Source organism: Dendrobates tinctorius, unplaced genomic scaffold, assembly GCF_039654945.1.
Source record: "Dendrobates tinctorius isolate UK_male_01 unplaced genomic scaffold, ASM3965494v1 ptg000226l, whole genome shotgun sequence".
Lineage (NCBI taxonomy): Eukaryota > Metazoa > Chordata > Amphibia > Anura > Dendrobatidae > Dendrobates > Dendrobates tinctorius.
The window spans coordinates 3011191-3029349 of NW_027361893.1; the positions used below are offsets into that span (position 1 = coordinate 3011191).

General features: G+C 42.2%; 2 protein-coding genes across 2 annotated transcripts in view; both read right to left on the reverse strand.

Annotated features, from left to right (window-relative positions):
* Nucleotides 1-18159, reverse strand: part of LOC141059299 (uncharacterized) — a 779988-nt gene that overhangs the window by 714933 nt on the left and 46896 nt on the right. The window lies entirely within an intron of this gene.
* Nucleotides 8260-18159, reverse strand: part of LOC141059304 (uncharacterized) — a 56405-nt gene continuing 46505 nt past the window's right edge. Inside the window, exon 7 of the mRNA XM_073555634.1 lies at nucleotides 8260-10290. Coding sequence (XP_073411735.1) covers nucleotides 8873-10290 — 1418 coding nt within the window. The 3' untranslated portion in view covers nucleotides 8260-8872. The remainder of the gene's footprint in view (nucleotides 10291-18159) is intronic.

Here is an 18159-nt window from a genome sequence, read left to right on the forward strand (position 1 = left end):
TGTCTGACTGACCCGAGACTGATCTGTAATCCTACACTTTCCCACTCTTTTATGTATCTTAACTCCACCCACCTCCCAGAACGTCCAGTGTTGCAAGCAGGGAACCACCAAAGGTGCTCTGCTACTAAATACAAAGCCGCTTGTGGTTGTGCAGAACTACCCTGTTGTGTGGGGTGCAGGTGCTGGAGTGTGGAAAGGAGTTCCCACCTTACCTGGGTGGTGGGGCACTACACCTCATGAAGAGAGGAGGTGCAGTACCTCTGTGGCGACTGAGCCTCAGGGGCGCCACATAATCGTGCGTCCTATTAGACTCCTCTGTCTAGGTGTCAGCATTGTTTTATATTTTCCTCCCCTCCCTCCCTCTTTTTCATTTTTGGGTCACAAGAGTGTTTTCTAATATCCCATATTGCCTTGAGCAAAAACATTTATCATCTATTCAGGCCAGGGTATTATTTTTAGCGCAAATATATATATTTATTATCACTGGTATAAAAAAAGAGATAAGGCCCTCCAGAAAGCCAGAAATCACCTTTGTATTGGGTTGAGAAGTCACTGCCAGCTGCCACAGCAGGAGCCGCCACGGAGCGAGGAGCCTCAGCAAGCGCCGGGAGATGTGTCAACCAGACAGCCAGTGTCTGGTGCAGCGGTGCCAGCTGCTGTAGCAGGAGCCGCCGGGGCGAGGAGCCTCAGCGAGCACTGGAAGATATGTCAGCCAGACAGCCAGTGTCTGGTGCAGCGGTGCCAGCTGCTGTAGCAGGAGCCGCCGGGGCGAGGAGCCTCAGCGAGCACTGGAAGATATGTCAGCCAGACAGCCAGTGTCTGGTGCAGCGGTGCCAGCTGCTGTAGCAGGAGCCGCCAGGTCGAGGAGCCTCAGCGGGCGGCGGTGCCACTGCCAGGAGCCACCACTTGGAGTGAGGAACCTCAGCAAGCGCCAGGAGATGTGTCGGTGTCCGGATGGTCCCTCCGTTTCCAGAGAGACATGCGCGCTTCACAAAGCTTCTGTATCCTCTGCCTCGTCACTTCCTCCCTGGGGCAGACATGAGTAGAGACAGGGGAGGGGAGCTCCCCCCCAATCACAAGAAGACACTCCTGGCAGTCTGGAATCTGATTGGGTGACAGCGCGCAGTCGTTGGCCTGATTCATTGATATGCGCCCAATAGATGCGCATCTCCTGCCGCCGCTGAATCTGATTCAAGGTTGCATTCTCAGCAGCCAGACAGTGTGAGTGGGCCCCCCCGTCTCGCCAGGGCCCCGACATTTGCCCGGGTACGCCTGGTGCTGACGCCAGGCCTGGATGTCGCTCTATTTAAATGTCGATTAGTATATTCCCTTTGTTGTAATCTCCAAATAGTTTTAGTTTTTTCAGAAAAACAAATTTCATCAGAAGAACGATGTCTTTCTATCCAAATTAATTCTCCTACAGACATATTACGTAAGATATGTGGGAGATGGCAAGACTTAGCCTCCAAAATAGAGTTGCTATCCGTTGTTTTTTTTTATATGGCATGAAAAAATTTTTTTTCTCCACATGATCACCTGTAATGGTAACGTCCAAATAATTAACATGTGTCTGAGTAATTTGATGTGTAAACTTCAGATTAAATTTATTGTCATTAATGTACTTCATAAATGCATTGGCCTCTACATCACTGCCCGTCCATATTATTTACACATTCCGGGTTAGGGGCATTGAGGTGGTACATACGGGAATTAGAGGGGGGAATGTCAAAAAACTCTTGACACAGCGGGAGTTAAAATGGATCATTACACTCGGTACAATGAAACCGGTTGGTCTTAATGACTCTCTGAATTTTGCCCCGTTCTTATAAAACCATGCGGTAGCTCCATTGCTCTTTTCCTCATACATGCATCTTTTAAATTTGTCTGTGTGTGTAATTTTGTATTTTAATTATCCTTATTTCTTATTGCTTTTTTTTGTTCAGTACTTGTTCCTGATTCCATCTATTTAGGGACCTCTGCCAATCTCCTATATGATGTATTTATGAATAAGGCCGGAGTCACACTACAGCGAGATATGGCCGAGTCTCGCAGGTTAAAACCAAGCTCTGGCACCGGCACTCCGGAGCGGAGCGTGCAGCCGCACAGCAATACATGGAGCTGCACGCTCCGCTCCAGAGTGCCGGCGCCTAGATCACTGTGTGTGATCCCGGCCTAACTTCTGAATCTGTATCCGTGGACACTGGAGCGGCACCATAATGAACGCCACTGAAACGCTACATGCTTCATGTTGACAGATACCTTGATTAAAACGGACTGCATTGCAGTTGTAATTATGAAGCTTTGTATAGTATATTATGTGGATCACTGCTTTTTTGTTTGCGCTGTGGTGCGCATGCACGCGCTGGTCCCTTGTGGCCACCCCTCGTCATCCGGCAAAGTCCCACTCCCACCAACGCACGGCAGATGCCCTGACCGGGCGTTCATCTGTGGGTTGGGCTGGAAGCGTCAGGGTCACGGGGGGCTGGTGCAGTGACGACGCGCGCATGCGCCATTTGAATACAGCCATACTAGGCAGTATCACGTGATGATCATGTGACCGGTATCCTAGGATACAAAAGGTCCTGTAGGTATGCAATATTACACCTCCCCTTGAGAAAGCGAGGCTGACAGCAACGAAACGCGCGTCGGTGTGTGCTTAGGACGCCACAGCACATGGTTAGAGACTTTTCCTTTGTTGCTTGAGTCCCCTTTTAACCCCCTTTGTCCCATATTCACGGGTTATTATATAAATAAGATATGGGGGATGGGGACACTATTCAAGCCACAGGAGTGACTCATGCAGGACGTTTTTGTCAGTGATTAACACTTAATAGTCTGTCTTTTGTTGCCTGAGTCCCTTTTAATCCCCCTTTATCCCATAATCAGGGGTTATTATGCAAATTAGGTATAGGGGATGTGGACACAATGCAAGTCATGGGAGTGACTCATGCAGGACGTTTTGCCAGTGATTAACACTTAATAGTCAAGTTACTCTAAGGCTGTGTGCACACGCTGCGGATTCTGCTGCGGTTCCGCAGCGGCTTTGGCCACTGAGGACCCGCAGCAGTTTTAGCTGAGGTGTACAGTACCATTCAAATGAATGGAAAAAAAAAAAACCGCTGTGCTGACGGTGCGGATTTTTCTGCGCGGTTTTGAAACCGCAGAAAGAATTGACATGTCAATTCTTTCTGCGGAATCCACAGCGGTTTCCTCCCAGACATTATGGTTGCACATATCCCTAGTCTTTATAGCGATATTGCACTCATTCCCTGACAGACCGCAGCGTGGCCATTAGTTAGAAGCTGCTAATGATCTTTGGAGCAGGTAAGTTTTCCCTGAGTGGTAGATATTGGGCCGTCTGAAAACGGAGTTTATTCTAGGACCATTTGTCTGCACTACTAATTGACAGCTGTTACAATACCAAACTAGGGCAGTCCCTATAGGAGGAAAAACAATAATTATACTGTGCTTTCACATACTATCTGTTCCTGACACTGGAGTGGTTATAGACTTACGAAGTATATAGTGTGAAGTCTGGGGTCTGCCCATATGTGGCTAGTTTTCCCACTGTTTCGAATAACATGATACATGATTTTATTTTTTTTTTATCTAGTCTTACTTGAATATAGGTCAATATTAAATAGTCTCCTGCTGAGTCGCCTTTGGTGAGGACGACGAAACCCATAGAAATGAGAGGCTTGGAGAGCGAGTGTGTATACGCCACCTCACCCTATATACTGAGACGTGGGGTACATGTTTTTTTTCTATAAGGCCTCATACTCACTGGCGATTAAATCGGACGATTGCAATCGGATTGCACTCTGACCCATGTTAGTCAATGGGTGACATCTCACTTGCGATTTTTTTCTCAGCCAAAATCGGTCTGAGAAAAAAAATTGCAGCATGCTGCGATTTGCAGCGATTTTCACCAATAGAAGTCAATGGGTGGGATTAAAAAAAGTACCAAAAACGGACCATCCGTTTTCAGCGGATACATCACCATTCTGTGGTATATAACACTGTAAATGGTCCTGTAAATGACTGTAGAAAAAGTCGCTGGGGAAAAAAAAACGGATTGCAAACGGATGTAAAACGGAAGGAAAACGGATGGAAAGATTAAAAATCGCATAGAAATCGCATGTCACTCCACCATTTTTTACAGTTCAGAAATCGGACCTTTTTTTAATCGCCAATGGGTATGAGGCCTTAGTCACCCTCTGACTAACCTTCAGAGGGTGAATTATGGGTATAGTTTTACATTTGGAATTAATAAAGTTTAATTTCATCCTTTTGTCAGCAAACATGAGGAATGACAAGAGACAACCTATTTAAGAAGATCCAATTTTGGAGGTGTAATTCCCTTTTCCTACAATCCCCCAAATTAAAAAAAAAAAAAGATTGAAAATGCCATATCCAATTACTAAGAGAACAAAACGGAGAACATGTGCCCATTTTCAGTATGGAACGCCCACAAGGTGGTAATAAGAGGATTATTAATGCATATAGCATCCATTAATAGAAAACAAAACAAGGAAAAAAAAACTAATAAACTGCAAACAGACCTTAAAAATAAGGAAGATGCCCAACAAAAGCTACATACCCCTTCAACTAATATTCATATTGAGATTCTTAAGCTGATAACTGCACTTAGAACAGCCCTTTTTGGCGAGTATGAAAAATATGCTAAAATAATAAAATCCAACTATTACTCCTCGTATAATAAACCAACAAGATTAACGGCCCAAAAATTTAAAGCAATTAGAATAAAATATAAAAAATTCCCTCCTTGAACACCCAAAAGACATAGTGGACACGTTTGCAGAATATTACGCATCTCTTTACAACCTCAAATTTGAGGATGGAATTCAACAACCCAGCAAACAGTCTATTAATACATTTCTGTCACGCATTAACCTGCCCACAATTTCTGACCAACATCTAGTTTCGCTTAATTCCCCTATAAATGAATCAGAAACCATGGATGTTATTAAAAATCTAAAGAAAAAAAAAATCCCCAGGTCCAGACGGATACTGCAATGAGTACTTTCAACTCTTTGCCCCCCAATTAGTGCCACATCTAGTAACAGTATTAAACAAAGCTTCCACAATAGAGGAGTTCCCTCCTGAGATGCTTCAAGCTATTATAACTCTAATCCCGAAGCCCAAGGGGGACCTAGAACTGGTGAAAAATTATAGACCTATATCGCTAATAAATACGCATGTGAAAATATATGCTAAAATTATCGTGAATAGGCTAAAAAACAAACATTCTACCAGATATTATCCATGGGGACCAACTGGGCTTTGTGGAAGGCCGACAAACAATTGATGGCACCAGGAGGACTCTCAATTTGATCAATGTCTTTAAACAATAAAATTCCTTCAGTTTTATTTACTTGCCTTAGATACAGAAAAGGCCTTTGACAGGATCAATTGGGACTTCCTAACTGCCACTCTGTCAAAATTCGGATTTAATACCCAACTAATCAGAATGATAAAGGCCTTATGTGCATACCCTTTTGCCAAAATATTTGCAAATAACCATTTATCTAGGGAAATACGAATATCAAACGGGATGAGGCAGGGCTGCTCACTTTCGCCACCACTTTTCACCCTGGTCAAGGAACCCTTGGCGGAATACATAAGAACTAATAAATCAATAAAAGGCATTCAAATAGATGCTAATGAATATAAAGTAGGTTTGTTTGCCGATGACATCATTCTTAGTTTGCCAAATCCTTCTGACTCCGTCAAAGAAACCGTTCAAATTCTAGAAGAATTCTCACACGTCTCCTATTATAGAGTCAACGCCACAAAATCAAAAATATTAGACTTTTTCATAGATGATCCCATAATAAACGAAATCAAGAACTTTTCAACTTTTGATTGGGAAAAGGAAGCCATTACTTATTTAGGCATTTCTATTGCCATAAACTTTAAGAAAACAATTGAATTAAACTTGACAGAAATTATAAAGGACACCCAGACTGAGTTGAATAATTTCTCCAAACATGAAATTTCCTGGGTGGGAAGAATCGGTCACATTCAACTTATTTACACTTCCTAAAATACTCTATATATATTTAGGGCCATCCCGCTGATCCTCCCAGCAAAAGAAACTACAAACTCAACTAAATAAATTCATATGGAACCAAAAACGAGCTATAATTGCCTGTAAGACTCTAGTTAAAAACAAATTAAAGGGAGGACTATCCCTACCAAAACTAGCTACCGCATATACTCGAGTATATGCCGACCCCCCCTAATTTTGCCACAAAAACTGGGAAAACTTATTGACTTGAGTATAAGCCTAGGGTGGAAAATGCAGCAGCTACTGGTGAATTTAAAAAATAAAAATAGATACCAATAAAAGTAAAATAAATTGCGACATCGGTAGGTTAATTGTTTTTGAATATCCATATTGAATCAGGAGCCCCACATAATGTTCCATACAGTTCATGATAGCCCCTTAAGATGCTCCATACAAAATACACCCCATATAATGCTGCACAAAAGGTTAATAATGGCCCCATAAGATGCTCCATAGAACAATATGCCCCATATGCTGCTCCATAAAGGTTATGGCCCCATAAGCTGCTCCATAGATTATGCCCCCATATGCTGCCCCCATAAGCTGCTCCATAGATTATTCCCCCATATGCTGCCCCCATAAGATGCTCCATAGATTATGCCCCCATGTGCTGCCGCTGCATTTAAAAATAAAGAAAATGACATACTCACCTCTCTGTCGCTGGGGGCCAGGTGCCGGTGTCACTGCTGGCACCGGAGATATTCACCTGTCCTGCGTCCATGGCTGCTTGCTGCTGTCAGGCACATCATATGTCAGTGACGTTCAGACTGCAAGGGGTGCAGCACGCACTAACCACGTCACCGTGCCCTCTGCTGTCTGAACGTCACTGACAGATGACGTGCCAGACAGCAGCAAGCAGCCATGGACGCAGGACAGGGGAGTATCGCTATACTTACCCGTCCTGGCGCTGTCTCTTCAGCCTCCAGCTTCTCCGCCATGTCCCTTCCTGCCTTCAGTGGTCACATGGTACCGCTCATTAAAACTCATGAAAATGCGCATATTCATGAGTTTAATGAGCGGTACCATGTGACCTCTGAAGGAAGGGAGATCGCAGAGAAACTGGGGGCTGCAGAGATAGCGCCAGGATGGGTAAGTATGACTTGACACAGCCCGCCCCCCTCCCCCTCTGACCCCCTGGTGTATATGACTCGAATATAAGCCGAGAGGGGGACTTTCAGCCCCAAAAAATAGGCTGAAAATCTCGGCTTATATTCAAGTATATATGGTAATTATTATTATACAAATCTACTTAAACAATCCATTAATTGGATTAAAGGGGATAATGTTCCATTGTGGGCTAAAATCGAATTGAGTCAAAATAATAATATTCCCTTATGCAAGTTAATCCTTGACTATCTCCTTCATCCTGATTCAGTATTTGTCTCTTCTCCTACTTTACTAGCTGTCCTTTCAGCATGGAAATACCTTGCAAACACTCAAACCCAAGGGAAAAGGAGTGAGAGGTTTGATCAAACTAAAAATGTGTCATTAAAATATTTTAACTGAATAGCAGGGGAATAAATTCCAGATTCCTGGAAAAATAAAAAAAAATTACCACAATTAAAGACTTACATGACGGTAAGGAGTTCATATCTAATAAAATATTAGAAGAACAACATGATCTCTGTAGCCAAGACTTTGATCACCTGGCTCGAATACAACCATACATCTCACATCTTCTGAGGAAAAAATCTCTGGTAACAGAACTCTCTAGTCAACTAATATGCAACCCCAGAATCTACTGGAAATCTAAAAACAATTACGAAGCCCTCAACTTAGATCTAGTTTTTTAAAAAAAACTACAGCCATGTTAAATTGGGAAAAAGACCTTAAAATATCAGTCACCCATGAGGAATGGCAATCAGCCCTAAAAACGCCTATTCATCCAACATATGTGCTTCTCTACATGAATCTTATTACAAAATGGTATCCAGATGGTACCTCACCCCTGCAAAACTAGCCAGGATTTTTCCAAACGTATCGCCCGAATGCTGGAGAGGTTGTGGACTCAAAGGTGACTTGGTACATGTCTTTTGAGAATGCCCTAAGATTGCTCCCCTATGGAAAGAAATTTTCACATTAGTAGACTCACTTACTAAACAAAAAATAATCCTCACACCCCAGATGGTATTGTGGTCTCTGGAATTGGAAAAAATTCAAGCACAACATAGAGCCTTGGTAATCCATTTATTTCTAATTATTAAAAATGCAATTGCGGCTTTATGGAAAAAAAAAAAAAATGTCCCAGTTATTCAGGATATTGTGGATAAAATGTCACTTCACAACTCATATGAAAAAGCCCATGCAAATGCTAACAATTATTATGCAACCTATCTCAAGAGATGGGAATCCTGGAACAGCTTTTCTCCCTGAACATGTGCTAAAGATGTCTCTCGTCAATTTATAGCTATTTATTTACAGCTACTCAGGATACGTTATATTTGTCTTTAAGAAATAACAGTAACTATTAACTGTATTATAGGTTATAAACACTACTGTTAGTGTTTAGTTATCCCCTTTCTCCCAATACTTTCCATTGTACTGTTCCCTTAAGCCTGTACAGCAACTTCTTTCTACTGTATCCTCCCCTACCCCATCTATTATTTTATTGACATAAAATGTTCAGTAAAGTTATTTGAAAAAGATCTAATTTTGGTTAAAACTATTCCAACATTATGGACGTAAAAAAGGCTTCTCCCCTATGTGACATCTCTGATGTTTATTAACAGCTGATTTCCAAGTAAAATATTTCCAACATTAAGCAAATGAAAAAGGCTTCTCCTATGTGTGAGTTCTCTGGTGACTAATAAGATATGATTTATGTGCAAAACATTTCCCACATTCTGAACATGAAAAAGGCTTCTCCCCTGTGTGGATTCTCTGGTGCTTAACCAAAGCAGTTTTCTCTTTAAAACTTTTCCCACATTCTGAACATGAAAAAGGCCTCTCCCCTGTGTGAATTCTCTGGTGACAAACAAGATCTGATTTCTGTGTAAAACATTTCTCACATTCTGAACATGAAAAAGGCTTCTCCCCTGTGTGGATTCTCTGGTGCTTAACCAAAGCAGTTTTCTCTTTAAAACTTTTCCCACATTCTGAACATGAAAAAGGCCTCTCCCCTGTGTGGATTCTCTGGTGCTTAGCACAATCTGGTTTATTGTTAAAACATTTCCCACATTCTGAACATGAAAAAGGCTTCTCCCCTGTGTGGATTCTCTGGTGCTTAGCACAGTCTGATTTAGTGTTAAAACATTTCCCACATTCTGAACAGGAAAAAGGCTTCTCCCCTGTGTGAGATCGCTGGTGACTAATGAGCTCTGATTTCTGTTTAAAACTTTTCTCACATTCTGAACATGAAAAAGGCTTCTCCCCTGTGTGGATTCTCTGGTGCTTAGCACAGTCTGATTTAGTGTTAAAACATTTCCCACATTCTGAACAGGAAAAAGGCTTCTCCCCTGTGTGATTTCGCTGGTGACTAATGAGCTCTGATTTCTGTTTAAAACTTTTCTCACATTCTGAACATGAAAAAGGCTTCTCCCCTGTGTGGATTCTCTGGTGCCTAACACAATATGATTTAGTGTTAAAACATTTCCCACATTCTGAACAGGAAAAAGGCTTCTCTCCTGTGTGAATTATTTGGTGTGTAAGAAGATTCCCTTTCTGGTTAAAACATTTCCCACATGTTGAACAGGAAAAAGGCTTTTCCCCTGTGTGAGTTCTCTGGTGACTAGCAAGATCTGATTTCTGTATAAAACATTTCTCACATTCTGAACATGAAAAAGGCTTCTCCCCTGTGTGGATTCTCTGGTGCTTAACCAAACCTGTTTTTTTGTGAAAACATTTCCCACATTCTGAACAGGAAAAAGGCTTCTCCCCTGTGTGAATTCTCTGGTGAGTAACCAAATTTGATTTCCATGCAAAATGTTTCCCACATTCTGAACAGTAAAATGACGTCATTGCTTCAGGAGCAGGTTGATTTTTAATGCTTATTTTATAACTTTGATTTTCCTTAGTAGTCGGTAATGAATCAGAAGATGGGACCTGTTCCATAGGATCACATGACAGATCTTTGCTGTGAATGGATGATGGCATATCTGGTGTAACAGCAGTCACTTCAGTTGTATCTTGTAGGATCTCAAGATCATCAGATTTAAAAACTGAAGATGTCAGCTGTCCCTCTGATCTCCTGGTACAGTCATCTGCGAAGATACAAAACAATTATTTTTTAATAAAATATCCTTGAGATTTATATTTTTGAACATTTCTACTTAAACGGTCCATAAAAATGGCAAGCTATGTAAAAAAAAACAACTTTATTTACACAGACAATGACAGTTCACAGTCTAATAGAAAACCTTGTTGGATGAACCAGTAGTACGTGGTGTTCAACTGTTTGTTCATTCTGCCTCCCAAATATCAAATAAAAAGAAACTAATCAATGTTATGTAGGCAAAAATACCAATACCAATTCTCATCTCACAAAAAACAAGTCCCCACTCAGGTTCATCTGTCAATGGAAAAACAGAGGTTCCCACACTATTAGTGGCTCAAAGGCTGTTGAAAAGCAACAGAGTTTCTATAAACCAATCCAACAATATCCGCTCTCACTTCTGAGTCTTGCAGTGTGCTCAAACAACATTTAGGATCCCTTTATTTAGCAATACTATAGTGAGAAGAACCCACTTAATTTGCGGTGTGTGTCTCCTGGAGCACAATCTGGGCACTATGTGTTGGGTAATAAAATGGCAAATGTGTAATTTTCACTCTCCAACATCCACTGCGTGTTATTTCCAGAAAGTGGCTGTGGAGTCAAAATATTCACTCCTCCCACACACGTGGTCATAATTGTTGGTACCCCTCATTTAATGACAGAAAATCCCACAATATTCACAGAAATAACTTGAATCTGACAAAAGTAATAAATAAAGGACAAGTGTATATTCCAAAACAGCGCTCAGAAATAGGAGGAAAGGTGTCCTCCTGCAGAATTTAGCGATAAGTGTACAACAATACTAATGCTAGAAGTAAAACCCCACTGCGAGAGGGTGTCCTTAATTTCACAAAAGTAGCAGTGTACTTGTGAAATAAATATGTCTAAATACCACCACACATATAAAGATGTTAATGCGTATGCGAGTAGTTGTAAACAGGAAGCCGCAAGATCCTGTGACATCACTTGCCCTATTATATGCGGTCATACCGATTGGGTCACTTGGCAATAATATTACATAGATCTGCCACTGGCCGGGACAGCGTCTCTTGTACACTATTATTGCCCAAACTTAGCCCCATGAAGCCTCTGGAGTCCTTAGATCCACGGTTACGTGCCGCTACAGATGGACTTATGGAGGTCAGTGCTAGGAGCTCACAGAACCTAGTTACTTTATATCAGCTCCCAGATACATTATAAATAAACTCCACCCACTCCCTTCAGGCCGCTAGGCTTCTACAGCATCGCCGCGTGTCTCTGGTGGCAGTCTCCGCGCAACGAGACATCGGAGTCCTCCCACCGGCGCCGCGTCTCAACGCTGACATGGACGGACACCTCCGTGCCCACTACAGACAAATAGCGCTGTCCTTCCACGACACAGGCAGGATATAGTGCACCCAGCTTTCCTAACGATAGCAAGATCAGTGCACCCAGCTTTTCTAGAAACCTACACCCAAAGTATTAGTTGTACTTTCTGTGTAAAACTACACGCATACGCATTAACAACTTTATAAGTGTGGTTTTATTTTGACATTTCACAAGTACACTGCTACTTTTGTGAAATTAAGGACACCCTCTCGCAGTGGGGTTTTACTTCTAGCAATTAGTATTGTTGTACACTTACCGCAAAATCCTGCTGGAGGACACCTTTCCTCCCATTGCCTAGCGCTGTTTGGAATATACACTTGTCCTTTTTCAACATTACTTGACAGGAGGTGGTTACTGTCACCCAAACTTAGCAGCCAGAAACTCAGGAGTGTGTCAAGCGCCAGTGGGGGAGATTATATATATATATATATATATATATATATATATATATATATATCCATCCATCTACCTAAATAAAATGGGAATGGTTGGTGATATCAACTTCCTATTTGTGGCACATTAGTATATGGGAGGAGGGAAACTTTTCAAGATGGGTGGTGACCATGGCGGCCATTTTGAAGTTGGCCATTTTGGATCCAAGTTTATTTTTTTCAATGGGAAGACTGTCAGGTCACATATAACTTATTGAGAATTACACAAGAAAAACAATGGTGTGCTTGGTTTTAACGTAACTTTATTCTTTCAAGGAGTTATTCATAAGTTTATGACCACTTATAAAATGTGTTCAAAGTGCCGCCCATTGTGTTGGATTGTCAATGCAACCCTCTTCTCCCACTCTTGACACCCTGATAGCAACGCGACAGAAGAAATGCTAGCACAGGCTTCCAGCATCCATTGTTTTAGATGCTGCACATCTCGTATCTTCACAGCATAGACAATTGCCTTCAGATGACACCAAAGATAAAAGTCTAAGGGGGTCAGATCGGGAGACCTTGGTGGCCATTCAGCTGGCCCACGACGACCAATCCACTTTCCACGAAACTGTTCATGTAGGAATAGTCGGACCTGAAACCCATAATTGAAGGTATGGTGGGGTATATGGGGTACAAAGATAGTGGGGCCATTCTTCATCAATGGAAACCTCAATCCCACTGGATATCTGAAATTGCTCCATGATGATGTGTTGCCCTCTTTATGCACTGAAGATGGCACGTTCCCTGAGTTTTTCCGGCAAGATAGTGCACCACCACATTATGGGTGTCAGGTCCGAGCATTCCTACAAGGAATCTAACCCCCTTAGACTAGCATTTCTTCTGCGGTATTGCAATCAGTGTGTCATGAGTGGGAGAAGAGGGTTGCATTGACAATCCAACACAATGTGCAGCACTTTGAACACATTTTATAAGTGAAACACCTAAGCATATTCCTTAAATAAAGCCGTGAAGTATATATAAACCACCCAAAACAGAACTTCACACAAGGCCATATCAAACTAGACATAATGTTTTATGATTTTTCTAATAAAGATTAAAAGCCAGGCAGACACCACAAGTACAGGAATAAAGGTGGGTAACCCAGGAAGCAACCCAGCTTAGGGGAAGGAATTTTTTTCCCTATGGAGAAAATTGGCTTCTACTCTGTGGATTTTTTGCCTTCCCCAGGATTAACAATGCAGAACAGCTGCACTAAAAATAGGCTGAACTAGATGGACATAAGGTCTTCCTCCAGCCTTCAAAACTATGTTATGTTAATCAATTCTTGAATTTTTGTTATGAACTGAGGAGAAAAACGAATAATCTTTTGTGGAGGGATGTATTGTTCTCCAAGCATCTATCAAGAGTCTGTTATTTAATAGTTTTTTTATGTATCTGATTGTTTTTGCGGTAACTGTAGAGTGACCGTTTGAGGTGTCTAGAGATGGGTGTAGAGGTACATTAAAATCACCTCCTAAAATTATTTGACCTTCTGCAAAATTATCTAAAATATCAATAATCTTCTTAAAGAATGGGCAATGATTGCTATTGGGGGCATATATGTTGACCAAGGTAAACAATTGTGAATTGTGCACTTTAATAGTATATATCTTCCGTCTGTGTCACATATAGCATTCTTAAGTGTGAAGGGAATTATCATTTATAATTATGGATACTCCTTTATTTTTTTTTTTTTTATCAGGGAATTGGCATTGAACCATTTGGTAAAAATTTTATTCTTAGTGAAAGGTGTATAGGTTTGTTTAAAATGAGTTTCCTGAAGAAAAACGACGTCCATCTTATTTTTTCCTAGATAGTTCAGAATTTGCAACCTTTTTTTCAGGATGTTCATACCTCTTACGTTGAAGGTAGCAATATTTAAATCAACCATTAAAGTTTAATGGGGGCGTACTACCAAGTAGTTTCATTTTCTTTAGCAGGACTTGGGGATGGGGCAGGGTTATATGGGGTTAAACTAAACAATGGAGGTTTATTACAGAACCTGAGCAACATGCTCGTGAATCTCAGAAGGAACCTGAGAAGGTTTTGCAGCTGGTTAGGATGTAGGCAACAATGCGAACCCAACCAGGTATAAATGCAAGAGGGTGGTGTCTAGGCCTGTGGGGGTGTGGACCTAGATATGACAAAACCCTCAGTTGATTTGAAAGTGTATAAGAATAAGTATAATTGCAGGTGAACAGACTCCCGGGTGAGTCTTATTTGAACAGGTAATACCATAATCACAATGCAGCATTTTACAATCTAAGGAGGTAACTAAAACTAGTCGACAGACTATAATGCTAAATGCATACAACATGCCCAGACTTCTCCTGTACCCCCTCCCCTCCGTGCGGGAGAGGGAGGAGGAAGAGGAGAGAGGGAAGAAATGCCATGAATACACTAGAAATATATCAAACAGCAAATAACATCAAAAGTAATTAGTGTCAGATTTGTAAAAAGAGAAAAACAGATGAGAAAGAGAAAAAATTGGCGAACATGTCAGCTGGTAAATGTCTCAGCAGAAGTGTAAAGCCATATACCAGTTTAAATTGAAAACATCAGCCGACCTCTTCTTCCTCTTCCATATCTTTGTTGGGGGTTTTCTTGAGATCCTCATTCAATCTTCTCTTTTTCTTTGACTTGGAAGGGGTTGCTGTGGACCACTCTTCAATTCTTGGAAGAGGTGGTAAATTAAGAAAAACTTCCGCTGTGGCCCAATCCGGTACATGAAGATTCGTCAGGTCTAGTTTTTGGAGGACAAATGGGAGGTCATCTGGGGTTCTGACAATCAAAGTTTTGTTGTTAAGGGGAATTGCCAAGCCAAATGGGAAAAGCCATCTATAAGCAATGCCTTTGTCTCTCACCGCTCTTGTTAAGGGCTGAAGCTGTCTTCTCAGATTCAGGGTTAACTTTGTAAGGTCTTGAAATATTTGAATCTCGCTGTCTTCAAATGCTATTTTTTTCGCATCTCTTGCTTTTTGGTATATCTCCTCTTTTGTTCTGAAGCTTTGAAATCATAAGATGTCTCTTGGTCTGTCCGGTCCAGAAGGCTTTGGTCTATAGACTATGGGCTCTTTCTATTCCTAGGTCATTGTCATTTTTTCCAATGATGTTGTTGAAAATTGTAGATAACCTAGTGAATATGTCTTTGTCTAGGATATTCTCAGGAAGCCCTCTTAAGGGCCTGTCACACTAAGCGGTATCACTAGCAATATCGCTATAACGTCACTGGTTTTTGTGACGTTATAGCGATATCGCTATGTCTGATACTTACCTCCGACCGCTCCCCCGCTGGTTATCGCTGATCGCGCAAGAACGTCCTGGACCGTTTCTCGTCGTCAGCTTCCTGCTGTGACGACGAGCGATGCGTGGACGTGGGCGGGAGGACGTCAGGATCGCCTTGTCTTGACAGGTAAGTAGCGCCCCCCGACCCCTGCGATGTCGCTGGTGAGATCTGCCTGTGTGGCAGCTCACTAGCGACCACTTAACGATGTACCAGCGATCCTGACCGCGTCATATGGCTGGTCGGGATTGCTGGTACATCGCTAAGTGTGACAGTAACTTAACTCTCAAATTATTCCACCTCGACCTGTTTTCCAGTTTATCAAGGTGAATTCTCTGCAGAAATTGTTCTTTTTGGTTCGCTATTAAGATTTCTGTGTCTCTTGTGGCGTGCCTTATAATCTGATCAGAGCTGGTCTCTAAATTCTGTACTCTGTCGTGAACAATCTTAACATCATTTCTGAGATCTGCTATCTCTTCCTTTACCGCTTGGGTGAAATCTTTAAATAGGCTTTTCATGTATTCAGCCATGGGAAGGGCTTTAATATATTCTTTTATATCTGGATCATTTTGTATAGAATCCACATCTTCATCGCTATCTGACCAGTGATTGGTTAGAAGTGGGCCAAACTTCAATTTGTGCGGGGCTCTCTGAGATTTACTGCCCATAGGAGTTTCAATGGGCAGACGTTTTTGAGCCTTGTCTTCATCTTGGGTTTTTTTAAGTTGTCTTATGAGGCTTGCTTGACTCATCAGAGTGAGTTTTAGTGGATCTTCCCATTTTGTGGTCTGATTTAATATAACTACACCGGGAGAAGTGCTAAGTGATTAAATCATGTGAGCGAACCGGTGTTCTATATTAGATTTGTACAAAAAAAAAAAAAAAGTGGTCAAGTGTGCTAATAGGTCTTGCAAATTGCACCAGAGGTGCAGTAAATGGCACTATGTTTAGATGAGACTTTATGAGAATGTTCATCTGTATGACTTCACAAGTTATTTTTCTTTTTCTTTCCCTTTCTTCTTTCGCTCAAAGATATAGAGTTAGGCTTGTGAGAATTTGTGTCTCAAAGTATGTAACAGCGGCTAGGAGTGCTTCTTAAGATGCAGAGGATTTTAATTGATGTGGAAAAAGTCTCTCTTCTGCCCCTTCATTTGTTTTTGCTTTATTAGAAAGGTGCCTGCCTTGTGCTGTTGCTGGGAAGGGGTCCATCTAGGGATCAGTTTCCAAGTATATTCAACTATTTTCCTCTCTTGTGAATCCTGTGAAAAGTCTGTAGCAGAAAATCTCTGATGTATAGTGAGCTGCTAAGGCCTGTTTCACACATCCGTTTTTTGGCATCCGCATGCATCCGTCAAAGTGTGAAATAGCTTAGTTACTCACCGATAACGGTGTTTCTCGGAACCCATGACAGCACCATGGAGAGAGGGGGTCCGCCCATCAAGGACAGGAACCTACAGATAAAAAGGCGGCACCTCTCCTCCGCCCCCCAGTTGGTTACAGAGCATCAGAGGGTCTCCCGGTTAGATAACAAAAGTATACACATAATGTTATAATATTGCATATTATGGAGAAGCCCCGTGTAACAAAAAACCACTCTACACACATTAAACTGTGCTCACCGCACACGTGAAAGGGGGGGGGGGGGGGGAATAAGCGGGTGCTGTCATGGGTTCCGAGAAACACTTAATCGGTGAGTAACTAAGCTATTCTCTCTCACCCATGACCGCACCACGGAGAGAATTTCAGAGATTGGTAGCTTAGGGAGGGACCACCGCCTTAAGGACCCTTCTCCCGAAGGTCAGGTCAGACGTCGAGGCTAGATCTAGGCGATAGTGCTTGAAGAAGGTAGAAGGTGTTGACCAGGTGGCCACCTTACAGATCTGCTCTATTGCTACCTCTGATCTTTCTGCCCATGAGGTTGCCATTGCTCTTGTAGAGTCGGCTTTTAAACCTTCCGGGATGGTATTCCCACTGGATGAGTACGCCAGGGCAATCGCATCCCTTATCCACCTTGCTAAGGTACTCTTGGATGCCTTGAGCCCCTTCCGAGGTCCCTGGAAACACACAAAGAGACCCTTCCTTCCTACATCCCTTGGTGGCCTCTAGGTACTGAACTAGGCACCTCTTTACATCTAGAGTGTGAAATTTTTCCTCTCCCCTATTCCTAGGGTTTGGGCAGAAGGAAGGAATGACTACCTCTTGTGACCTATGAAAGTGTGTTGACACCTTAGGTAGGTATGCTGGGTCAGGTCTTAATATGACTATCATCCAGGATTTTAGTGAATGGGGGTATCACTGACAAGGCTTGAATGTCCCTCACTCTGCAAGCGGATGTTAGGGCCACTCAAAGTATCGTCTTTAATGATAAGGTTTTCAGGGGAGCTGACTGAATGGGCTCGAATGGGGGTCCTGTTAGGGCAGACAATACTAGGTTTAGATCCCATGATGGTATCTTCTGGGTGGTTATTGGTCTAGACCTGGCTGCGGCCCTCATAAATCGTGTTACCCAAGGGTCACCTGCCACATCCTGATTATAAAGGGCGCCTAGAGCCGCTACCTGTACCTTCAGTGCATTAGTCTAACCCCTTTTGCAGGAATTCAAGGATTTTATCAATTTGCATTCCATCCTGAACCCTTGTCCCGGAGCTGGATAGAAATTTCCTCCACGTTCTACCATAGGCCCTGGTTGTGATCGGTTTCCTACTTTTTTGTAGCGTGGAAACCAGATTTTCTGAGAACCCTTTCCCCCTCAGCAGTGCCCTTTCAAATTCCA